Source organism: Primulina tabacum, chromosome 12 (genome assembly GCF_025594145.1).
Source record: "Primulina tabacum isolate GXHZ01 chromosome 12, ASM2559414v2, whole genome shotgun sequence".
NCBI classification, from domain to species: Eukaryota; Viridiplantae; Streptophyta; class Magnoliopsida; order Lamiales; family Gesneriaceae; genus Primulina; species Primulina tabacum.
This window is the reverse complement of record NC_134561.1, coordinates 35,160,868-35,187,732: the sequence shown is the minus strand read 5'-3', so window position 1 is coordinate 35,187,732 and position 26,865 is coordinate 35,160,868. Positions and strand designations below refer to the sequence as shown.

The 26,865-nt window shown below is 33.8% G+C and overlaps 3 protein-coding genes and 1 pseudogene across 4 annotated transcripts; all 4 read right to left on the bottom strand.

Moving 5' to 3' along the window:
• Nucleotides 1-1,462: 1,462 nt before the first annotated feature.
• On the bottom strand, nucleotides 1,463-6,409 carry LOC142520805 (uncharacterized). The gene is made up of 10 exons (XM_075623946.1): nucleotides 6,097-6,409; nucleotides 5,258-5,427; nucleotides 4,720-4,784; nucleotides 4,084-4,124; nucleotides 3,845-3,933; nucleotides 3,641-3,754; nucleotides 3,293-3,370; nucleotides 2,815-2,880; nucleotides 2,553-2,630; nucleotides 1,463-1,771 (listed from the first exon to the last, which is right to left on the bottom strand). Exons 1-10 carry the CDS (start codon nucleotides 6,254-6,256, stop codon nucleotides 1,664-1,666), a joined length of 969 nt encoding a protein of 322 aa, XP_075480061.1. The 5' UTR covers nucleotides 6,257-6,409; the 3' UTR covers nucleotides 1,463-1,663.
• Nucleotides 6,410-12,305: 5,896 nt separating this feature from the next.
• LOC142520696 (transcription factor TCP15-like) lies at nucleotides 12,306-13,911 on the bottom strand. The gene is made up of 2 exons (XM_075623792.1): nucleotides 12,529-13,911; nucleotides 12,306-12,495 (listed from the first exon to the last, which is right to left on the bottom strand). Exon 1 carries the CDS (start codon nucleotides 13,853-13,855, stop codon nucleotides 12,683-12,685), a length of 1,173 nt encoding a protein of 390 aa, XP_075479907.1. The 5' UTR covers nucleotides 13,856-13,911; the 3' UTR covers nucleotides 12,306-12,495; nucleotides 12,529-12,682.
• A 3,049-nt stretch (nucleotides 13,912-16,960) lies between these two features.
• LOC142520391 (protein DMR6-LIKE OXYGENASE 2-like) lies at nucleotides 16,961-18,112 on the bottom strand (annotated as a pseudogene).
• Nucleotides 18,113-19,962: 1,850 nt separating this feature from the next.
• On the bottom strand, nucleotides 19,963-25,339 carry LOC142521091 (NAP1-related protein 2-like). Of its 2 annotated transcripts, none has more exons than XM_075624281.1 (10): nucleotides 25,071-25,339; nucleotides 23,333-23,455; nucleotides 23,169-23,219; nucleotides 22,905-22,976; nucleotides 22,704-22,817; nucleotides 22,556-22,617; nucleotides 20,939-20,999; nucleotides 20,766-20,825; nucleotides 20,569-20,619; nucleotides 19,963-20,227 (listed from the first exon to the last, which is right to left on the bottom strand). In XM_075624281.1, exons 1-10 carry the CDS (start codon nucleotides 25,176-25,178, stop codon nucleotides 20,156-20,158), a joined length of 774 nt encoding a protein of 257 aa, XP_075480396.1. In that variant the 5' UTR covers nucleotides 25,179-25,339; the 3' UTR covers nucleotides 19,963-20,155. The 2 variants fall into 2 exon arrangements, with proteins under 2 accessions (XP_075480396.1, XP_075480397.1); XM_075624282.1 differs by having other exon boundaries at nucleotides 20,766-20,822; nucleotides 25,071-25,337.
• Nucleotides 25,340-26,865: the final 1,526 nt, after the last annotated feature.

Here is a 26,865-nt window from a genome sequence, read left to right as displayed (position 1 = left end):
CTCAATTAAATAAATACTATGGTGTTATATATGATTGAAGGAAATAATATGGAGTGGCTTTGCGTAATTTACGCACGAATAAACGTTGACGATTGCGAAGAACGGCGACGAACGACCTTGATATATGCCGAGTCCTATTAATCAAACAGCCTGTCATCTTGCATTATATATGCCGAAGTCCTCTTAATCAAACTCGGGTTCACGTCAACACCATCCAATGATACTCGTCCCATAAGGCTTCCGCTGGCGATTCTTGCAGCCAAGCCGTCTAAAAATGTCGATTTTCCGGCACCACTAGGACCCATAACAGCCGTGATACACCCTTTAGGGGCATATCCAGTTATGTCATGCAACAAATCAGCTTCACGCTTTATCCATTTCCCATTAGTATCCTTCTGTTTCCTGATCACGGTATATGTAAGGTTGGAAAACTCCATCCCCCCTGTAAAATTTGCTCTCTTCCCAATATCTATTACCATCTCCGGTTTATGATTATCAGCATTTTTCATCTTTCCAAATACCCAAAAAAAAAGTATGTGCTTGAAAATGAAAATTATTTATCAAGAAAGATTTCTATCGAATCTAGGATGGTTCGAAGAGTGTGTCGAAGGGAGGGGGTTCCAATGAATAGCTGGTGGGGAGTGAAGTTCTAAGTTGAGCTTCGCATTGTGTAATCCGTTTGCAAGCTGTGTATTTTTCCTGTGTGAGATGGTCTCATGGGTCGTATTTTGTGAGACAGATCTTTTATTTGGGTCATCCATTAAAAAATGTTACTTTTATGCTAAGAGTATTATTTTTTATTGTGAATATCGGTAAGATTGACACGTCTCACAGATAAAGATTCATGAGACCGTCTCACAAAAGACCTACTCCTGGCCTTTTGGTATCATATGTGGGATAGTTTGATGGGATCGTTTGTGTGTGATTTCTTAACACAAATTCAACTAAATTTCCAATAATTCCTGATAATTCGGATGTTTAGTCACTGTTTGGTTCAAATGATTGATGGATATATCATATATGGATAACATAATATTTTATGATCATAATCCTAAATCGAAAGTTAAACTTAGATAATTTAAGAATGTGTAATAAAGTAATATTTTCTTTTATACCAAAGGACTTTTTTAACTATCAGTGAAAGATTGCATATGCTTGAATTCCTTAACCAAACATTATAGCCAACACCTAACAGGTCTACCTCTCTAAATTTTTTTCTAAAGTAACATATTATTAATTATATGTACTGATTACTTTGATGATTCTTGATTAGCTTATACTTGGCAAGATTATTGTTTTAATCGAAAGTTGGAAGAATTAAATACTTTCTCTAGCCTTTCATCATATGCTTAATTGTCCATTAGGTAATGTAGTTGAAATTGCTCCTCTGACCACTCAATTGTAAAAATGGTCATTTTCTTGTGGTCATTGTCTATCAGATCATGCCCCGAGCTCGGGATAGTTGACATAAAAATTGCTTCCAAAATCACAAGTTACGTATGAAATTTAATATTTTGAATACATTAAAAAAACTATTTTGCCATTATCCAAAATACCCATCTCAGATTTTTATTAGAACCAGCCAGGTTTATTTACAACACAGTCAGGAATTGTTCTGAACTTGCTAAAATTGTCCACCAGCTTGACTTGAACAGTGAAAGTGCTAAGCGTTTGAACAGCTGAAATGAAACTCGCGAACCTTCATCTTTCCGTTAAGTGCGAGAGCCAGCATATCGTATTCCTCCACGTACCAGAGTTCGGACACAGTTGCCTGAAATTATCAGGATCAAGAAAGTATAAGAGGTAGTAAACATATAAGCGCTGCAGTGACGGGTGCATAAAATTACAGAGAATTTACACCAGAAGAATGGTAACACTGACACGCATGAGAAAAGATTCTAGTAAACAATCGAGTTCGAGCAGTCTCCTGAAATGTTGAAGAATTTACACTGTACTGCAGTGTTAGATAATTAGTTTGGGAAGCAAACTTCAAACCAGTGGAAATTCATAGTTTGAACATTGAGACGAATGTTTGGCTCTAGTTTATGATGGTAGTGATGCTATATCCGAGCGGGATGTAAAAGAAAAGATCGAGCATGTTTGAGGAACTCGTGTGCGCCAATGTAGGTGCAATTTTAGCACTGGTAAAAAAATAATCCACTTCCGGGGCCCGGGTACACGACAGATGGTTTCAGACTCACTGGGGTACTACAAGCGTAAAGAGTTTGGCTAGATATCTACTGGTATGATCCTGGAATTACAAATGCAACCACAAGAATGTTGGGGATGATCATGATACTCTATCGCATAGAAAATTGAATGTGATACACCAATTCAACAAGTTATAATCATGGATCAAGGGCTTCATCTACACCAGCGAAAAATAACTGAATTAGGACAGCCACACATATGTTTAATGTGCTCGATGCCGGAGTCATGACAACTTCTATGAATCAATCTTGATCAATACTCTGATGCATGGTGACCAGAACAGAATGCTGAGGATGAACTTCAATACAAATAGATGGTTCAACCACAAAAGAGAAAGCTACCTTCATTCCCCGAATTTTGTTGTTTACTCTGTTTACAAGCTCGTGGAAAATTTGGATTCTGGAAACTTTTTGTCCCTCCTAAACAGAAGAATAATCAACAAAAAATGGAAGTATGCAAATCATGACGATGCAAGTTAATGAAGTGTGATGTCCTAATTGTCTGGCTTTGTACTATCAAATGCAATATATTCAAGATTAAAACAAGTAATAAAAAGCAAGAATTTCCACTGCATTTTATCAAAAGTTACTTTATTATAGATACCTCTGGCAAGTTGTTGGGGGGCCCTAGAAGCCTCGCGAATGACGTATGAAGCATCACCTCATTATACTGCAGCCGAATATAAAGAGAGATTAAAAATACCAATGAAGTTACTACGCATGATTTGAGTGACTCGGGTCAATATATCTTCACAATAGACTCCAACTAGTTTAGGATTAACATTGGCATGTAACAATGACGAAGAAACTAAATACTGGTAGGATTAGAACTGCAAAGCTGGTCTACATATTGGAAGACTCATAGGTCTAACAAATCCAAAGAACACTTAAAAAATAATAAACAAAATAATCATAGGTCTTACAACTTCAAATTGGACATAACACCGTGCCACTTACCTTTCTTAATTCAAATTATTCTAGCATCAGATTGCTTTAGTGCTCAAGACACCATATTCTTGGATAATAAGACAAACATTTTACAAATACAATAACATGGCAAAGCAGGTCTATTTGGTTCTTACTAGCTGCTTCTCTGGAGCACGTGGCAGAGCAGTTTTTAGTTTAGTACGAATTGTTACAGGATCTGTTCCAGAGATCACCTGAGCATGATAAGCATGTGTTTGAAACCATTAGCAAGAATAGCGTATGAAAACCAACTATGTAATTGTTTTGAATTTCGAATGACAGTGTACTGAAATAGTTTAGCAAATGCAATCAAATGTTCATGATTGGATAAGTAAAAGATGAAACCAATAAATCTTCACGATCAAAAATCAGCATCTGATTAGTGGGAAAAAAATGTCACAACACAAAATCCGTTTCTCTCCAGAGAATATTTTGAGATTTGAGAAAGAGATTAATAAGGCAACCTGCCAACAACCTAGTAGCACACCAGTAGAGGTCAAAACCACACGATCTAGGAAAATATTTAAAGGGCATATGGTCTCTGTGACAGTTTTTATGGCACTTGCTTCAACTTCAATCTGGAAATTAAATAATAGTCATTGCAACGGAAGAAATTTTACAAATGGGAAGTAAGGAAACCAAAGGACAGAGGCAATCATCATAATTACCTCGGTTTCTGTGGCGGGTACCGGAGATATGTGATGTGAAGCATGAAACATACTAAAGTGGTACATACTAGAGTTCTGAAACCAAATTGCTAACCAAGAAGTGTATTAATATCACGAAAAGTAATACCCTTAAAGTATTGTGCCAAAGTAGCTACAGAGTTGCTGGTTTATCCCGTGTGTCCAACATCAAGCATAAAATGAAAATATTCATGTCAAGTTATATGACTGATATGTCTCACCTTTGCCAAAGTACGGCAATAATATATTCTTCACGGCTTCCCTGCAGGATAATCAAGCCATCATATGATGGGAAAAGGAATAAAAAAAATGATATTCCACATATATTCCAAAAAAACACTACACTACATATGGCAGTCAAATGCATGACAGAAGTCATTGTTATCAAAGCATCAGAGTCCGTGGATAAAGATTAATTGATGTATCAACTAAATTTAGAATTTGTAATGTTCCAACAAGGTTTTGCTTTTGGGATCAGTATTCAAGTCTTACACTAGATGTTCGACATGTCTCTTGTTTGCAGTAGGTTCAAAGATAAGTCCCGATAAGCTAATTTTTTTTTGTATCAAATGACAGGGAGACCTTTCAAGGCAACTTCATAGCATCTAAAAATAGCCTCTTTGGCCTTTGCTCAAGCCAATTGGCTTATAGATTCCAATGCCAACTTACACCTTGATTTGCTAATTGGTCTTCCCATGTTCAAGAACATGTTACATGTTGTGCCATATGAGAGAGACCAGGTCCACAGTCCAAGTACAGTTTTGATTGCATATCCACTGCTCTCATATGGTTTCCATTGAATATCTAGTATACTTTAAAGATGATCACCAAATAGAACTATGATACAATTCACTCACGATATTGGAATAGAGTATTCAGGATTTAGATGCAGAACATTTGCTCGCACTGGAGGGTTTGCGGCCTACACAAAAGAAAACTATTGGTTATTCGATTTGAATAGATGAGTCGGAGTTTTAAAGTTTTAAGGCTCATTAATTTTCAAGTTGTGTTGAATCGGTCATTGAGCTAATTTTATATCAGATCTTAGTCATCATCAAATACATCTAAGGACATGCTTAATTGTACCATAGAGAGAATGCTAAGTTAATTTTTTTAACGTTAAAAAACAATTACATATTACAATTGATTTGATTTTTTGAGAGTGAATGTTTTAACATTCAGGTGTCATAGTTTTTCATCAATATGTATTATTTATTATATGGTATATATCCAACATAATAATGATGATGGTGAAAAGTTCATGAATTTTGCTCCAAGCTTTCCAACGACCACGTAAAAAAGTTTGAGCTGAAGTTGAATAATTAATGAGCTGAACGTTTGAGGAGTTCCGAATAAATATACGAAAATGCCTTCTGGTTAGTGTTTCATATTTACCTTAAGAACTGGTGTCACAGTTCCATCCTTCAATGTAAAAATATCTGACAGTGATAAAGACTGAGAAGTTTCTCCTTGTCGAAGAAAAACGGCTCCATTCTCATCCAGATCTTTCGCCATCTTTGCATATAAAATTGATCTCTGCTCAGCATATGAAATTGAAGATTGTGCTGCAGATTAAAGAGGCACTTATAACAATTTATTTTAAAGTTCATTGTTCTATCATATGAGGCATACGGAAGACCAGGACACCAACTATTTGGAAGACTGATCTATTGACATAAAACAATGAACCATAATAAACAATTCAGCATGTATGAAGATCCAAATACTCAATTCATTATCGATTATCGACCTGACTACAAGACTGATCTATTGACATAAAACAATGAACCACAATAAAAAAGTTCAGCATGTAAGAAGTTCTGAATACTCAATGCATACTCGATCATCATCCTGACTGTTCCTAACTTTCAACAAAAGCAACTTTACCCACAAAAGTGCTGCATTAGATTACATAAACCCTGTTCCAAGATTGAAGTTTACTTCAACTAAAATAAAATCAGATAAAACTTCAACATATCCTAATTCCACGACTTCAACTGCTGCCCAAAATAAGTTAGCAATCAAACAAACTACTAAATAAAACTACTGTCACCAAAAAAGTCGCCTTCTTCACACGACCCTTTAAAGACAATAACGTAAAACATTTAAATTCCTACCCTTCACCTGATATCATAAGAAACCAAAGTTGAGTCAACCGCAATCTACATGAAGATTCAGGCAATATTGATGGAGCAACAAAAACTGAAATTCGATGGAACCAAGAACCTTGTTACCTGAAATGGCGGGCCGATTAGGATTAATGTCATCATGAGATGAAGAATTGCGGAGCGCCATTTGGAAGAAAAAGAAGAAAGTAAACGCGGAAATGAACCAAATTATAGTAATCTTTGGTGAGCAAGAACAACAGTAATTAATTACCCCCCTGCTCATCATCGAATGGAAGGATTATCACCAAATGCCCACATCTAATTTACGTTAATTGTGGAACTAAAATCAATTTTGACTTCCGAGGGAGTGAAAGTTTCAGTTTTTCTCCAGGAACTGATTCGCACCTCGAAGAAGCTTCGGTCAGTCGAGCTATGGGAACCGTTTCAGGTAACCAAGTGTCGATATGGACCGGGTTTAGGAGTGTAGGTCGATGCATATCAAACCGATTCTAAGTATGCAAATATAACTTCAAACCGAACCGGGTTTCCGGTCACAACGCGCCAATAGTTTGGTCTTTGGACAATGCTTTCAGAAGAATAGCCAATTTTTTCATATAGTTTTATAAAAATCTTATTTCATTTTATTTTATTTTTTATATTTTTCAGAAAATGTATATGTTTCATGTATTGAATTAAAATATTTTATTATTTTTCTACGTACATACCAACATTTCATTTAATATAATTGAAATATTAATCTCAATGTATTGTATGTCAAATTCAGATAAAAAGGTATAAATTATATATTTTATATACAAAAAACTTTACAAAAATTAATTCCAAACTACACTTCATGATTCAAATTAATTTGCTTGTTACATATCTTATTTCACAGATATAAAAACCGTTAGCATCAAATGTTAATCATTATGTCAAAAATTATAATTATTAGGCCACAAGGAACTTTATTTTTTTATAAGTGTAGTAGCGCAGAGTGCACCTATTTGATTGTTAAAGGATCGAGCTGTTAGGCTCATGAGTTTGAGGAGGTGCGCATGTCTATCTGTTGATGTTGTCTCACATCCCTTAAAGATCAGTATTAGCTTTTTTTTACCGTCGGTCATGTCCCCAACAAAGAGAGTATTATCCGTTAAGATTCTGTATCACTCTTTTATGAATCACATAGCCAATCAAATCAAGCAACACAACATCAGTAGCTATATTTGTGTGTTTCACGCGCAATATGTGTGTTTCAGGCGCTAGCGTAATATAATATAATACATGGCTTTGTTTTTGTAACATTCATAAACAAGAAACAAGTACATGATGATTTTGTTTTATATCTTTTAAGTATGGTTCAAATCATTTTTTGGTGGGAAAAGAGAAGTGTATTAATTGTTAATATTTTTATTTCGTCTAATATTTTATTTGAATTTTAAAATAATTAGAGTTATATTATATTATTCTATTATCTATATTTTTCAATTTACTTTTCCTTATATCAAATATCTATTATTATTAGTATACATAATAACCCAAAAAATGGAGACTTGGGTAGTGGGACCTTACAAAGTTGGATGGTGATCAGAATAATTATAGGAGGAGTGATGGCGAAGTGTGGATTTATTGATTGAGCATACAGGTGTGTAAAGGTCAGTGCTTACCCTAGTTTCATGTTTTTAAAGTTGACTAGATCGTTTCTTGAGACGATTTTATAGATTTTTATTCGTAAGTTACGTCAATTTTGTTTATATTTACAATGGTAAGTAATATTTTTCATTGGTAACCTAAATAGAATATATGTATTACAAAATTGGAATGTGAGATAGTCTCACGTGTTGGTGATACCCTCATTAGAGCCCGGATCATGAATGACCCAAGATATTATATGGATAACCCAAATCATGGTCCATCTGCAGGATGAATTCTTCAGAATTCGGAAAGGTAGATGCCCGGGACACCTCACAGGCTACCAGAAGCCCGGCCTCTCATACAGACTCTCGGGAGGCATTCTACCCGGACTACCTCGAAAATAGCATTTCACTCGAGTGCAGCAGTATGGGCTACCTTGTGTTTGACAATCATTACTGTCAGAACTAGAGGGGTTTAGCGTGTTAGAGAAGATATCAGATGTAGGGTATGAGCAGCCACATTATCCTAATTAGTAGATGGACACTGAAAATAAAATAATCATGTGATTTCCTTCTATAAATAGCTGGTATATATAGGGATGTAATCGAGTCGAGCCGATCCGAACTCTTGAATGTTTGAGCTTGGTTTGTTTATAATCGAGCCGAACTCGAGCTTTATTTAACGAATATATGTATGGCTCACGAGCTTATTCAAGCCTTTATCGAGCCTAAAAAAACTTAATAAATATGAATTATACATTTAATTTTCATTAAATTAATTAAAAAATAAATTATATATTTAAAGAAAAATATATTATTCTTATTAAAATTTGTAAATTTATTATAATAAATAAATTTAATAGATTTTTCTATATATTCATAAATAATATGCAAAATCAATAAATCAAATATCAAAACTATTATTTTTTCATCTAAAAGATTACTCATGAACTTACCAACGAACATGTTCACGAGCTAATGAGCCAAATAATGTAAAGCTTGAGTTTGGTTTGTTTATCTTAACGAGCCTCATTAAACGAGCTCAAACGAGCTTTTATCGAATCGAGCTTCGAATAGCTCACGAACGGTTTGGTTCGTTTACATCCCTATGTATATATTTCATTTGAAGGATTCTGATTCTGGTTCTTGAGCATTCACGTATATCCCCTGATTTATACAGATTTTCTTCTTCATCCTTCACCTGTTGACTTAAGCATCGAAGTGGTTACGCCGGACACCCATCCGTCGCCCATTCACGAGTTCATTTCCTTGTTTGCAGGTCACTTTTGAAGTCATTTCCCTTAATAATCTTCCCAAACAAAACTCTTATCAGATCTGGTAGACTGCCCCGACCTAGCTCACCCAATTCGCCCAGATCGCATCACATGGCATCCCTAAATTTTGATGTTTTACCGGACCATATTAACTACCATTGAGAATCGAATATTATATTCATAATCAGTTAATCAAATCTTCCATATTTTCCCAATTGAATCTGGCTTTTGTAGTTTATTTCCACATATTCACATCATATGAAATAATAGAGCAATTGGACAGAGTGGGAGAGACATCAAACTCACTAAAATCACACTTGGGGACCTACTTAAAAAACCAATAATTAAAATCATTAGTATGATGTAATAAATTGGGTTTAAGGAAATTTTTTTAGTAAACCCCAAAATTAGCCCAAAAAAGTTGTACTTTGGTAAGTTAGTTTACCTTCCGAAAGATGAGACAATTTATGCCCTAAATTGTCAGCTTGAAATCTCATGAAATGGCCATGTGCAATATGCGTACGACCATATGACAAAATAATTCATTGATATTATGATGGTGTCACACCTACTACTTATTGTTGGAATAGTGGGAATAGTTTAGATAATGTATGAGTACAAAGATGTAACGTCGTTGGACATATATCTCGATATAGATTAGATCTTTTGTGAGATGATTTCACGAATCTTTATCTGTGAGACGGGTCAACCCTATCGATATTCACAATAAAAAATAATACTCTTAGCATAGAAAGTAATATTTTTTCATGAACGACCCAAATAAGATATTCGTATCACAAAATACGATCTATGAGACCCGTGTCATACGAGTTTTTGTCCCTGATATATATTAAACGATTCTAAACTTTTATTTTCGACAAACGTGGGAGGTTCATTCGGATTCGTGATCTGACCTATAATTCTATCATCAACATGTGAGATACATATGTGACTCTTACATATTCGAATGTATATGTATCTCACAAATTCAAGAGGTGGCTCTTCTGTTTTGTTTTGTTTTTTTTTTTTTTTTGGGAATGTTTTCAAATAATTTTAATTTTTTTTTAAAATAAAATCTCCGGTTTCTTTGGGCAGACATGAACCTACCTTGTCTACTTGAGTAATAGTGGGGGAATAATTAAGTCTTTTCCACAACATTTTATTTTTGAAAGTTTTGTAGAAAAAAACAGTAAGCCCATTGATAAATGGGCCCAGGTAACCCAAAGTAGTCAGTGATGGGCCTACGGTGGTGGGCCCGGAAATCACACCACCCATCTTCATGGCGCCAGCTGGTATGCCTAATCTAGAAAAGTTTATAATCAAATCAAGTATATAATTATATTACAAAAGTACGTGACAAAAAAAATAATTTATTATTAAATAAATATATGAATGGATAAATAATTATTTATCTGGACACACAAACTCTCGTGACACAGTCTCGTGAGTCAATTTTGTGAGACGAATCTTCAACTCTACTCGACCAATGAAAAAATATTAAATAAGACCATCTCACAGAAGATCTACTCATTTATTAAATAACATAAATATAAGATTTGAATTCTATCGATATAGATCAAGTAATTTGAATGATATAAAGTAAATTATATACCCGGTTTTGATTTTATATCTTATCTTAGTAAATTATATACCTGGTTTTCATTTCATGGTTACACACTATTGAAGTACTATTCATTTCCACATAGGTATTTCGATTTTTTCGTCGCTTTAGAAAATTTGAATACGATCATAGTCTATACACACTTGGAGTTCTCTCGTTTAATTTTTATCACTCATCACCAAATGAAGTTTTAATCGAATAGTTTTTTTTAATTTAGGGATAGGTTTTGTGGATTTAAGGTTGATGCTTCCTGAAAATTTATGGTCCGATTCCAGCAAGTGACACTAGTCCAGACGCAGATTTTGAATTTGCCCTGAGCCTGAAATCACGAAGAAGACCGTTAGAAGGGGGTCGGGAGAGTGTCCCGGCGTAGTCTCTCCGACGCTCAAGTCAGAGACTGGTTATATAAATGGAGAACAGCTAAGGGTGTTGCTGAAAACAATATATTGAATATATCAGTTATACATCATAACCTTATATTTATAAGTGAATACATGGGCCCGTGCTGGACCTGTCTTCTATTTGAGTTAGAGATGAGTCAGGAATAGTGGACTCATCCATGAGATATCAAAGGTGAATTTTATATTTAAAAAATTGATGAAAACCTAAATATTTTATATTTGTTGCATGTGTTAACCTAGGCATGAAGAGCCGTACCAACATTTTTTACTGGAATGGTTGAAAGCTATAAGTATGTGGGCCTCACAACCCGAGCCAAGATAGAATATGGGCCCCCATTGTGCAATCACTTGGCCCATCCCTTTAAATCCTTTTTTATATATATAATTTAATGATAATAATAATTAATAATAATAGAAGCTGTAAAATGTTTTCATACCACTGAAAGAATTAGGATAGAATATCCTGTTTATTATTCAAATATAATTGAATTTTAGTTGCAAGTGTCACTATCTTATTCCATACTATGATGGTTCCCACTAATAATTCTTACTCATTGACCAATTGGTCAACCAAGAATTTTACTTGACAAGTGAAGTGCAATACAAGTTATATAAAATAATCTTGTATTCAATAATTATATTTTTTAAAAGAAAATTTTCATTTTTTGTTTTGTATATTTGTTTTTTTGTGATTTTTTTATTTTTTATGTTGTCAAATTTCATTCATGTCATTTTTTCTGATGTAAAGCCGATGTGACATAATGTGTATAGTTGTCGATGAAAAAATACTAAATTTTGCAGAATATCGAAATATACATTATTAAAATTGAAGTATAATAGGATAAAGGGCTAAAATAACAAAGAAGCAAACATACACGATTAAAATCGCAATTTTTCGTTTTTTTATATATGATTGTTTTTGAATGATTTATACTTGTTCCTCTGAAGAAATTTTAAATAATTCACTAATTCATCGGTACCGGTTAATTAGAAGAGTTACATATGTATGAACTACACAATATTTTAGGCCACTTTCCCATTATTCATTTTTAATTTTCAATATAATATATTTGGACATTCGATATGTTTGAGAAGTATTAATGTAGTATAATTAAAAATTTAATCAATAAATCGACCCAATTATCTATTAATATACATGCAATTCAAGAAGTTTCATTTTATATATATCAAAATACTCCAAAAGTGATCTTTAAACCAAAAAACACAAAAACTCATGTGAGACGATCTCACGCATCAATTTTGTGGGTCGAATATCTTATTTGGGTCATCCATGAAAAAGTATTACTTTTTATGCTAATAATATTACTTTTTATTGTTAATATTGATAACATTGACACGTCTCACAGATAAAAATTCGTGACACAGTCTCACAATAAACCTACTGAAAAAAAGTCGATGAGATTGGAATATCATGAAAACCAACTTATACAATTAAAATTACAATTATCAACTCTTGATCAAAAATCAAGAACTCGATAACAAACCAAATTGATACATACCATTATGTTACCAATTTGCCAAAGAGATACATGAAGAAAAAACTATATATTAAAATTAGCCAATATGATTTCAAAATACTAATCACGCATGGGAAAAAAATCACATTGGACAAGATAAAAAGTGACCAAAAAAAAAAGAAAGATGAAAAAAATAGTGTTGAAATTTAAAGATGAAAAAAGAAATATTATTGTAAATTAAACACTTTAATTAATCAAACCTTGCTTGTTTTGCACATCAAAGCACACAAATGGATATGGATCTTGTTCATGGGGTATGATCATCGTCTCTGTTCGACTCACTCCCCTGAGATTCCGGCACTCCACCACCGCCAGTTCGATAATGGTTCAGTCCAGCAAGAATTCCGGATTGCCCTTCTGATCCTAATCCACCACCAACTCCTCCGCCGCTGCCGCCTATTTGTTGACCCGGCAAGAGGGCGATGGAGGCCGGGAAGTTCATGAAATGCAGACCATTAGACATTGTTCCTCTATACAAAGCTGCAGCGGAGGCATTGTTATTGAGATTAACTGGTGGAAATGTCCATATTGGATCACTACCTATGACTTGGCTGCTGTTGGAATTCGCCTGCAGCATCCAAAAATTGGACGGAACCGAGGCGTGGCTAGTGGGAACCGCAGTTGTGTTTTGCTGTAACAAGTAGCTTCCGGTCTGGTGGTGGTGTGGCTGCTGCAACTCCTGCTCCACTCTGCGTTTCCTCGCAAGAATACTCTCCTCCGTCTCCATCAAGTCCTCCCGCATTTCCTGCTTCGCCTGAATGAAACTAGGGTTTAAGTTTCCTACCGGGAAATTCAACAACGACCCTGAAGAACTCTCCGAAAACAACCCAATACCCGGAAAGATCCCCCGGCGCTGCTGCGTAGTATAATTCGAATTGAAATAACTTGATCTTAGTTGAGATGGTACTGAAATGCTCGAGCCCGAGCTTCTTAGTGATATGTTGAGCGACGTGAAGTTAGCTGGGATCGTCCCTGTTCCCGTGGCGGCGATGACAGCAGGTTCCGCCTGCTGGAGCAGCCACTCGATCGTTTCTCCGTCAGACTTGTGGCCGAGCTCTCGAGTGAGCTGGAAAACCCTAGCAGCACACAAGACAGGCATGCGGATGCGCCGCCCCCGTCCATCGACCTTCGTGTGGCGATCCTTAGTCGATGTCCGTTTCGGAGGTGTCTTCTTGGTGGTGTCTGATATGGCGGAGAGGATCTGGAGGGTTGAGGTGGCCGTGGTTGACCGGGATAGGGAGCTAGGGTTTGATACGACGGCGGTAGTGGCGATGGCCAGAGAAGGGTAGGCGGAAGAGCTGGTGGAGCATCTAGCTGAATCATCTTCCTTCTTTTCAAGTAATTGAAAGGGGAAGTTCGGGGGACAACCGTGGCGGTGGTGGTGGCTGCGGCGGTGAAGGTGATCATCTTTTTCTTCCATGATCACAATAGAGAAATATACGAAAAACAAGTAAACCCCACTTCTTAAAAGGTCTTGCTTCCTATCTTCGATAGAAATTTAATAATGCTAAGCAAATAGTCGCACAAATATTTTCTATGCACGATAAAAATGAGACGATATCACGGATTCTATTTTGTGAGACGGATTTCTTATTTGGATCATTCATGAAAAAATATTACTTTTTATGTTTAGAGTATTACTTTTTATTGTGAATATCGGTGGGGTTGACTTGTCTCACAGATAAAGATTCGTGAGACCGTCTCACAAGAGACCTACTTATTTAGCCAAATTTTTTTAGTAAAATCAAATCTAATTTATTTAATGTAAATAGATGTATTATATAAATATAAAAGTTATTATTGTTATTTAAATGGAAAAAAAGTAATTAAATCATGACTAATATTTATAAGGATAGTTACTCTTAGGGGGCATTTCAAAAAAGAAAAAAAAAACTAAAATAATCAACTTAAATGCATGCAAGCTATATATTATGAAATTAATAATCAATTAATAAAATAATTAAAGATATGGAATGAATACAAGTAGCTTGTAATTTACAAGTTATACATTAATGCCAAGAAGAGAATTTTTTTAAAAAAATAATATATAAATATTTTACACCACAAGAAATTCCGACATCGACAACGGTAAAAAAATCGAGCGTTTTTCTTGTAGTGTTAATCGACGATCCATATAAATGAATGTATTATTTTGTTGATCTTAAAAAACAACTTACATAAGAATAAAAATTTGCTATTTTACTTTTGAAGAGAGCTGTTGTGCTATTTTTATGTAAAAGGTTAAAATTCATTAATTCGCCTGAATTGAATGAATGAGCTTTTAAATAATCCTAAATAATATGTTTCTTAACTTATTTTATATCTATCATGTACTATTAAGATATGTACTTCAATTTCTCTAGTGTTTTTTCTCTTGTTGTTATGTTATTTTATTTCATATATTGAATTCAGTAAACACGCGGTTTAACTCGTAAGATGTGATGATGAATAATGTATGACATAACGATGATAAATCAATGTATACGAATAACACAATGATTTGCAACTCTACTTCTTCGTAGAACTTGAATGAAACGTTAAATCGAACAATGGTTAATAATCAACTGATATCTGATCGTCGTTTTCTCGAGAATCTTTGATTTTACAGAGAGCTCAACACTTATTATTGTTTAGTACTGTAGTAGGAGATGGACAGACACCATGTTTCAGAGTCCACGTGAGGTGCTCTTTTTATAAATCAATCCATAAATACAGTGGTGGTCATGGTGGGATCCAATCCCCAAGTCAATTAAATATTTATATAAAATATATATATATATATATATATATATATATATATGGGAATGAAAGCTAAGCTAGACCTTGTCCCACCTCCATTAATCATTTAATTATTTTCTTTAGCCTTTGGCACTTTACCTTTCTTAAGGGAAGAAAATAATAAAAGAGCAATACAGCTCAACAATATTGATGGATCTTGTTCTTATTGATTCAAATAGTACTTCAAAACCTTCATAAAAATTATGAATGTGACATAAATATACTTGCTATAGCATTCAAAATTAACGTCGTCGGCGTGTAAGTCGACATATTTTGGTTTTTGAAGTGATTTAATCCTTTTGTAATTGTAGTAGTGACGTGATGTTGGATATTACTGACATGACAATATGTATAATTGATGTATTTGGTGGCCACGCCAATACTCAAGTGAATTAGAAGTAAAAAGTTATAAGAAAAATGTATTTTGATCATGTATGTTTCTTTCTTTGCAATTTTGGTTATTTATGTTGTCAAATTTCAGATTTAGTATGCTACCTTGTTGGTTTTTTATTTTTACAATTTTATTCATTTTTCTAATGTGACACCAGTATGGTGATTACGTGTGTAATGACATGTGAGTACTTCCCATGAAAAAACACTAAATTTAAATCGCCAATATTAGGAAGATACGGTAGTAATAATACTGAAAATCGAAAAAAAAAAACAAATATACAAGAACAAAATTCAATTTTCTCAAAATTAAAAACAAACTAAAACATTGATGACTTACCTTTAACGGACCAAAAACCAAAAGTAATATGAATTTCTGGGATATTTAAAATCGATAAATTTCACAATCTATTTACGTTAAAGAATCCTATAATCCTCAATTATTAGATCTTAAATAGACAGATTCAGACACTAAAGGCCATATTCGATTAATGATGTTAGATCGTATTCATCCAAGAAAAGTCTATCGAACAATGCACTTTGGGTCTACATTGGGATTTCCCCTGGAATTTAACTTTACCTTTTGTGACTTTGTTTAAAACTTTAATCATGGCTTAAATCTAATTTAAAAATTCCTTTTCTTGGCCCTTTTCTTGCATCTAACTCCTCATTCCGAAAAATAAATATCTTGTGAGACAAACTCACATATCTAGCTATATTCGTGAGACGGGTTTTTTTGCTCAATATTTATAATGAAAATTTATATCTTTTGCATAAAAATTAATATATTTTCATGGACCTGGTCGGATTGGAGATACATATCATAAAATTGACTCATGAGACAGTCTCATATGATTTTTTGTGAATGAAAAATTAATTAGGGTGCCAATTGATTTGATATATTAATTAAATAAGAATGATTTAGGAGCCTAATAATGGAACTGCCAATATTATTAATGATGTTATATATATATATAACAAAACTTCTCAAATTTATTAACAATCCAATTTGTTTAGAATTGCAAAAGTACCTGCACATTAATTCATGACTTAAAGAAACATAATTCTAAAAGTTAACAAACCTAAAATATAAGCAAATAATTAATATGCAAATAAACAAGAAGGAAAGTTTACAAAATTCGTTTTTTAATGGTATATTTTACTTTTAGTCCTGTAAATAATCAAAGTTTAACTTTTTATGTTATTTTTTAAGCCTTTATCTGGAGTATTGTTGTGATATCGATGTCACTCCGGTCTATATCAGCGAAAAATGGCTAAAAGTGAAAAGAAAAAGGACCAATTTACTGGACTGAGATCGAACTTTGACAACTGATCACGGACCAAGATTTAAAACAAATCAACTTAATGGTCGAATTTTGTAATTGATAGAAATTGCATAATGTGCTATTGTGACGACATCATTAGGGTTAGGAGGAGGATGAGTCTTGTTCCACATCCTCATTGCCTGATAATCCTTGTACAAAAATCCTCTGTACTTTGGCAGATTCCCTATTTCTTTGGTGAATTGGGGCAATGGTTTCCACCCACTTGTTACCCTATTTGCTGCGGAAGAAGGGGAATGAGTGCCGATTTTTCTCTTCAGATCTCACCACTCTGTGTGTTGCACTGTTGAATTAATTGTTGCTTAGTACATGCATATTATTCAACTTTAACTTTTCACTACAAATAACTATTATTTTATATACAAACACGAAAAAATTGTTTTTTTTTTTGTAATTTTGTCAAATTTCAGTTTTAGTCAAGTATTTTTTTTGGGACAATTTCAGTCGTTGCGACGCTGTCACGTCAACACTCTCGATGAAAATTACTAAAATTTCAAAAATCAAAACATACATGATTAAGAATTAAATTTGACAACATAAAGACTAAAATCGCAAAGAAACAAATATACAAAACCAATAACCATGATATATATATATATATATATAGTATATAACCGTGATATGACACCGCCAATATATGTTGTCAAACAAAACTTGTTTAGTCCAAGTTCTATTTTTTTGTCAGCCACACCGGGTTTGGGCTTGAGCATGATCTTGAGGTCAATTTTGAACTTGGGGGGTCGTGGAATTTTCAAAATATGAGTCCGTTTGGGGTCGACAAATTTTTGTGTAAGATCAATATAATGCCCATGATTCGTTGATCTTGCCATGTGCTAGCTTCGAAATTTTCCGATTTCTTGACTCGTTTAGTTGGCCTACACCTGACCTGAATAATGTCACTTATGGTGCCCGGAGCAGGAACAACAGGGATCCATTTCCCATCTTTTTTGACCTCCAGCCCTCCAACTTCATCCTGGATTACAAAGGTTACACAGTTTGTATTCCGCCATGCCGCTTGTTTTCGGTTTCAATCCCCGGAAAATAGCGAAAGACAGCATGAAATCCCAGCTCCTATCATGGTTGTGTTCTTTCAAGAAATCAGGAGGCAGCCCTAAGCAATCATTCAGAATTTTCTCCACTATTTCTCCCCTCTTGATATAGGACATATTATTTAAGGGTATGCTTGTTAAATTAAATAAAAAATTTCAACCCTAAAACTAAAAGATCCTAAATTTTTCAAGCTCACGCAATGTTATGCTTACAAATCCTTTCGAGCATGATTTCGAATAACTCGATATTTTTATGAGTCAAGCTCAAATTCGAGTTTGAAATTGAATACTCCACCGAGTTGGAACCTATAAAATTTAAATTGAGCAGCCCTAGTTATGATTATATCATTATATTAATATTTTTTAAATTTAGTGGATACTAATTAAAGCATTCCCAAAAGACATGTAACTTTTGTATATATCACTCTATATTAATAGTGTTGCATCATTGTGAGTATTATATAATATATAAATTTTATGTGTTATTTTTCAAATGTTACTTGGGATGGTCTCAAAGATCTATATCCGTAAGATGAGTTGATACGGTCCATATTTACAAAGAATAATAATATTTTTTGTATAGAAAATAACATTTTTTATGAACCAAGTCGAATTGCAGATCATTATCACAAACTTGACTCGTGAGACAGTCTCATAATAATTTATTTATTATTATTTTTTGTACCGGCTAAGTATTGGGATAATCTTGGAATTGGGGCATCTAAGGAAGATTCTTGTTTCCCCGTTAAAGGTTTGAAAATTAGAATTTTGATGCTTTTTATTTCCTTTTTTTTTTTTCCCGTTTAATGTTTAGGCCATCTCGAACTTGTTGAAATATAATATTGCGGATTTAGCTTCAAAATAATATAATTTTTGCATTAAATATAAAGCTTTTTTCCAACCCATCAACTCTAAAATAAATATTCTTAAAATATTACATATTATTTTATTTATAGTTGAGAAATAATAACATAATATTCTTAAATAATAAATACAAAATATACATATTTAATTATTTATTAATATAAATGTTATAATAGTTAATCCACTAATAAAATTATTTAATACACAATTATTGAAAAAATAATCCATTTATTAATACACAAATAATAAAACATACAAGATATTAAAATAAAAACAAAAATAAAATAAAATAAAATTAATTGTGCACTATATATTACCTAACTATTTTCGTTCAATTACTGACATAAAATCAGATAAATCAACAATTTTCAATGTCAACTAACATCGGTGTCACATCAATATTTTTCGATATTACGTCAACATTTCAAAAAAATAGGATCGAAAAACAAAAAAAAAATTAAAATTAATGTATTAAAATCAAACTTTTAAAACTCAACGAAATAAAACAAAATTCAGTGGACCAAAAATTCATCCACTTGTAAAAATAACGTAAAAAAACATTATACACACATAATTATTTATCGATTAAATATTACGTATTATATAGTGGGGAATTGCAAAGGCTCACCATTGAACAATATGTCCAACGAGTTTGACTGTCGATCGCGACCCAATTCAATTGTTTAACAATATTAATAATTTTTGTAGAACGAATAATATATAAATTATGAAATAATATTTAATTAATCCCAATTTTTTTAAAAAAATCATGAATCTCACTGTAAATAACATGGCTTTCATTTGAACAACTCCATGAATTATGGTATACCACATTTCACATAGCTCTCTCGAGGAAGAGTAGGTCTCTTATGATATGATCTCACGAATTTTTATCTGTGAAACGAGTCAACCCTATCAATATTCACCATAAAAAGTAATACTTTTAACATGAAAAGTAATACTTTTTCATGAATAACCCAAATAAAAGATCTGTCTCACAAAATACGGCCTGTAAGACCGTCTCACACAAATTTTTGCCCTCGAGGACACTAATATGATTTAACTTCTTTTTATTTCAATTATGAATCAAAATCAGCTTTGAATTAAACAAAAGTTAATTATATTTCTAATGTTTCCGAGAACATTGAGTGAATTTATATATTGTCATAATTCGGCCTCAAGACTGCTATTTCGAAAAACACCAAGGAAAAAAAATAAGACAGAACTAAACAGAAACAGAGAGGATCAAGAATGAAGTTGATTATATTAAAGCACTTGTATGCTTGTTTCATTGTTTCAATCTTGATCTTCATCTTCATCTTCATCGTCGACACCATCCTCATCTTCTGAATCATCACTGCCTTTTTCCTGCACAAACGACGCAGGTTTTAATACAGCATGTATCGTCAATTAAATATAAAAATCTTAAAAAGTGCAGCCACCTTTTATCCCTATCTTTCGATTTTCGTATGTAAACATGGTCAACGACCAAAAAACAAGAATAAAATATGAGCACTCGCAAAATGCGGGTCTGGAGTTCATTGACGTCGAGGAATGGCTATCGAAGTCTAACATGGAAGCTGGTGGGACGAAGTTTTTAAGGTAATGATTCGTAAATAATACTAATCTACATGATCTATTTAGAACCACTGCACCAGTGGTGAGGTTAACGATATCAGACATTATTGAAGGTAATTTTCCACACTTGCCTCATCATCTTCGTCGTCCTCATCCACGTCAAACTCCTCTTCATCAGCATCCTACAATAGTGAAATTTTTGTAACGGTTCAACAAACAAGAGCATATAAAAAAAATTCAGATCCAACGTCGTGCTAGCATTGAACTTCACTCAAATTCAATATTATCTCTAGAACACAGGAGGAAAAAAGACGAGAACGAATATTACATTGTTAAAGTACGTGAGTGGATTTGGCCACAGATCATCCTTGATGATTTCAGCAACCTGCTACGAAAATAAGGTTGACGATGTAAGGAAAACCATGAATGTAATTTATATATATTTCAGCATTTCAACAGGATACACGATTGGAAGAATTATGTAATTTGCATATATTTTACCTCGTCGTGAATCTCAACCATGTCGCCTTTATGCTGAGTCTCGTCAAACCAAGTAAAAAAGCTGCATCATTTTCACGTTGTAATTGAAATAAGTAAGCAAAAACAAAGAAATACACAAACCTAAAATGTTCAATGTGACTAAAATTAAACACAAGCTATTCACCACAAAAACCATATAATCTCCTTCGGAGCCCATCTGGCAGCCATCAAACAGTATAATAAGGTTCACACCTCTCTCTAGAAAAAATATTTCACAAATTTAGAGTGTCTTCCATGATTACAACGCAAAATTGTTTTAGAGTTTCCGCGAGCATTATGTGTTCAAGCAAATTAGCATCAAATTACTAATTATTTCAAGCATTTATGCATTTAAAAAACTGAGGCCTCAATTCGGTGAAAGTACTAGTTAACAATTAAATGACATTTCTGATGAAAAGGACCTAAAATGGCCTCAAGTAAATAAGATACATTTTTTTTCAAGTTTCGATAAGATGCATTTTATTAAATGCCAGTTGGCCGGAGCTTTCCGCTGTAAAAAGCAAAAAACCTAGCCAACATAGTGTTTCCCGATTAGCTTAATGCCTAAGCATACGTATAAATGTGGTGCAGATTATTTCTATCAAATAAGAAACAAATAACAGGAAGTGTTAACAGTATCCGTTCACAAAAATGATATATGGAAAAAGATTAATTTGTTTGAAGACAGTAAGTGTAATGCCCCAGATTTCATGATTGTCCTCATCGTACCACCACGGGTTTTTCCAGCGTGCTTATGTTCTCGCTCACACACACACTGAGAAAACTTTTAAGAGGGTCACTCATCCCAGAATTTCCCGTCGCCCAGTCATTGGTGGGGTTTTCATCTTGTATTAACCATCCATATTGTATACCATGTACCACCCTGAGAAACGTGGACCATGTACTGCCCTAGGAATTCCGGTTCTGGGTGTCACATGCCCACCAGTATCCGTTTGGTTCGTCCCTGAACCACACCGTACTACGAGTGGTCAAGCTCTGATATCAACTGTTGTCCTAGATTTGACAATTATCCCAACCATACAAACACAGATCTTTCCACCGTGCTTATGTCATCATTCACACGCACCCCGAGAAACTTCGTAGGAGATCACTCATCCCAAAATTGTCCCAAGTCAAACACACTTACTTTGGAGTTTTTATGTGATGAGATTCCGAAAAGAAGATGCACTTTGTTGATATGAGTAATACCATCAAATCTTTTTAAGCCCTACTCAACCGTACAGTCTCATACCTGCACAGTCTTATAATTCCTCTCATTCCGGCGTGAGATCGGTTCATTTATGTTCCCCATCACCCAATCATTGGTGAGATTTCCATCTTTCAGGTATTAACCACCTATATTGTGGACCATGTACCACCTTGCGGAGCATGTACAGCCCTCAGAATTTGGTTCTGGGTGTCACAGTAAGCTCTGATAGCCCAAACTATAAATGTTGCTCTTAATGTCAGGGTTCAGTGGCAAACATGAATTTAGGACTACTTAAATGGGTATGGAACTGTTGGAAACCTACCCCCAAGCTCTGTCTTACAATGCTACAAAAAGTGTGCGGAAAGAAAAATGAAAAGAGAAGGAACAACCTTTCCTCAGCATGAGATCGCTTGTTCCCATTCTTTTCTTCAACAACACTATTAGGAATGCCCTTCAAGAGCCAGGGACGCACAATGAAATCAAAATGCAGGCAGCAATTTGACTGTCTTCAAACTATCAAGATGTAAAAAACCTTACCATGCCTTCTTTCCACTTAATTGATGTCGCAGTGATTGTCGTCGTTCCCTCCTCGAGAAAGGTAAAAGTCTTCGTAAGCTCAGTGTTTTCAAAGTATGGGTTGGGATTGAAATTCTGAGAGGACATCAAGATATCATATCAAAACTTGCTAAAACTTCAAAGAAAACAAGCATACAAACAGAGTTGTCAAAGGAGACTCACAAATGTTATTGAGTAACCGGATTTCACATCTTTGGATTCTTCTACTTCAAGGTTGCCAAAGTACTTGAAAATCTAGCCCAAGAAAAGGACGCCACCCAATCAAAGCAGATAAAAGGTACTTATTAAAGTAGTAATCATGATCCTTATGCACTAGTTGAACAGTTTTCTACAATAGAGGACAAAAACAGTGAAGGCTGTAAAGAGAAAACAGATCATAATTGTTCCTATTTTTTCCTTTAGAAAAATTACGGAGAGAGATGAAACCTTCTGGTCTTTTTCAGTCAAAAGTTCACCAAGAGCGGGATGACTCATAAACTGCAGGAAGAGGGATCATGTCAATCATAGAGACAAATATTCAAGCAGTGAAAAGTACTTGCCAATATAGCATGCATATTTTCTTTGAGAGAACTAGTTTGATAGTTACTAACTGCAGTCAACCAAAAATCAGGGATGGACTTAATGAGTTCATTTCGCATATCATAAACGGGCTTGCGTATAGCATTGTACTTCTGTTCCACCTCCAGGACTTTTTCACTTGCTTCTTCATTGATCTGAAAGAACAAAAGGAACAAAATCGAGTTGTTCTAGCATCAGTTGCCATGTTATGGGCTTTCGAGATTCCGAATGAAAGAAAAAAAGGTAAAAAAATCCTAGCCACCAAGGTGCTGCTAGCGTGCTATCTTCGAGTTTCCATAGCGGGAGCCTAACATAGCTATCAATATTAAGTTTTCGATTTTATTATAATGGCAACCAATGGTATCCAGTGAACTGTCAAAGTTAAGACTTAAGACCCCAATAAAAAGGAGAAAAAGAAAACCCCTGGTTGTTTAATTCATTGGAGCAATTGACCCACCATGCACCGTCATAACTCCAATTTCACTCTCATTACATACACCTAATCATGCAAGTGATGACGATTTTCAAGATTCTACACAAACTGGAATGAAGATAATATTGAGACAGGCATCAAGAAGAAAACTAAAGATCTAGTGCTCACTTTCCTTTATCTTTGTTATTAGTTGTTACCTCTCAATTATGCCCAAGTCCTATTCATAACTTGTATCTATGGCACATCAGTAAAGGGGCTATTTACGAAATGCAAAGTTCAAGAGGTTAGAGGTGTAACCCACTTGTCAATGGCAGAGACACATTCAACCCACAGTGGGTGCACCTAGTTTCAAATACCCGTCATAATTTTTTTTAAAGAAAATCTTTCAATTTTAGCTTGTCATTGTGTTTTTATTACTCCTCAAATATTATAAAACGGAGGATGAGAAAATTTTCCTCCCCTCACCCTGCCCTCGCCACATGTCGGTTAATCTTCCATCTCTTTACAAGTTTCATCCACTAGAAAAATGTTGTTGGCACTCTCTTCCCTCCATGGTTGATTATCTCATTCTGCAAATCTTACTAAATAGTCAGAAGGGTTCTATTTCATGTCCAATATGAGTATATGACAAACACCTGAAGTCAAATATGATGATAAATATTTGTCCTACTTAATGCCTGTAACTCTGCCTCGTCTTTGGATCTTGATCACGATAAAAGGATGTAATAGACAAACTGGATATGAATTTACCAATATCAATAGTTCATCAAGAAGTCAATCTCGTAACACAATTCTTCAAAATTAAAATGAAAAAACATTTTTGCCTAAAAATCCTAGCGATAAATAAATCAAGATCAAGCCTTTAGTTCATTAGCAATACGATGCATACTTACATTCTAAACATAAGTCAAAGGTTAAAACTTTGCAAATTCATTCCTTGTAAAAAGGACGGGAGCAAACCCCAAGAATTGGTGAGGTCAGTTCTTTGGGGGCGAATTGATGTATTATTTGGATCAGAGACCTGCCCTCGGTAACAAAGTCCCACACACAATCTTTTTCACATGATCCATAATTCTCATAATTCAACACAAAGAGCACACCTCCTGAACAAACAATACCCAAAAATCCTAAAGTTTGATGCTTTTGAAAAACATTCACACTCACTAAATCAAACACCCATTTTTTAATCAAAATTTTTTTTCAGGGAGATAGTGCTCCTCCCAATAAAAATTGAATCTTTCACCCAAGAAAACAACAAATTCTAATTTGGAGGCAACCCACCAAGAATAGAAGCATAAAATAGTCATTCAGTTAACAACAGAGAGAATTGGATTTACTTTTTCGAGCTCCTCTTGAATTTCCTGGAGCTTCTCAATGGATAAAATCAGCTCCCCATCAACATCTGCTTCTTCCAATTTCTGCTTCTTCCCTTTGTCTACTCCCATTTTCCTGAGAAATCCTAGAAATTTAGCGTCCGAAAATTGCAAAATTCTAGAGTTCCGTTGTTCTTCAGGGGCTGGGCTTAAACCCTAAATAAACCCATAGTTAATGCATAGCAATTTTAGGTTTGTTTAAAGAAGCTAATGCTATTTTAGGTAATTCTTTGTTCATTCGGCCGAAAGAGAAAAGCATACACGATTAAAATAGTAATAGAAATAAATAAATATATAGATATATTTTTTATATATGAAAACATTTATATATAAATAAAAATACAATAATTCGTCTCATAAAATTAAATTTTTTTTAAGATTATATACTATCTAGATTATTGCTACTATCTACTATTAAAATTCAACCTTTAAAATAAATACTGTTAGGTCATACAAATAAATGGATAAAAACCATTTAATAAAAATTATATGAAAATATATGTAATAAAATTTTAATCTAATCATGACTATCGTATCTTATTTTCTTATTTTCCCGTATTCTAAAAAATTGATATTTTTTATCTTTATTTATTTTAATTATAAAATATAAAATTATTAAAAACAAAAAATTAAAATATATCTTCATTTTTAAAAAATATATATATAATAATTAATCACATTTAAAAAAAAAAACTTATTTTCCAAGGAAGAAGATATTCTATACGTAATGGCGCGTGAGAAAACCCGTGAGAGAGCCCCATAGGAGGCTCGTTTATGGGAGAAAACCCAAGATTGAGAATTGGGATAGTTCACTATGGTTACAAATCCCCATCCCCAACTCTCGATGATTAAATTTTCATCACATTCCTCATTCTAGCTTCTAGGAATTGCAATAGGCGGGAAACCTCCGATCTCACTAGGGATGACAATGGGACGGGGCGGAGGCGGGTTTGCCATCCCCATCCCCATCCCCTAATTATATTCCCGCTCCCATCCCCGCACCCATCCCCGGATCTACCTAATCGGGGAATCCCCGAACCTGTTTGAAATACCCGAATATATTATTGTATTTATATATATATATATAAGTATTATATTTTTTTATATAATATATATATATATATTACTGTATTTATATATATATAAGTATTATATTTTTTTATATAATATATATATATATATATTACTGTATATACTTTTTTTATATAATATATATTACTGTATTTATATATATATATATATATATATATATAACTGTATATGTATATATATAAGTTATCGGGGCGGGTTTGGGAGGTTTTGGTATGGGGATAGGATTCTCAAACCCGTCCCTAATATATTTCGGGGATTTTTAAAAATCTCCGAACCCGAAATCAAACCCATTAACATATTCCCAAATCCGTCCCATTTCGGGTTTTCCCTGCGGAGCCCCGAAACCGCGGGAAAAATTGTCATCCCTAGATCTCACAAGGATTAAATCTCCATCGTATTACTTATCATCGCTTCAAAATACTGGTTGATCCGACAAAAAAAGTTATTAAATTTATTTAAACAATAGTGATATTAGAATCCAATTGCATATATAAATATTAATATAATTTAAACAATACCTACATTTAATTAATGATTTAGTAAAGCAAAAAAATGAAACGACATCTACATCATGACCCCCAAGTTAGTTCGTGAAAGATTTTAGATGGTTAGTGATTTCGATTTTTTTATTTGTTAATTTTTACGAAAATTTATGTATTATTACTAT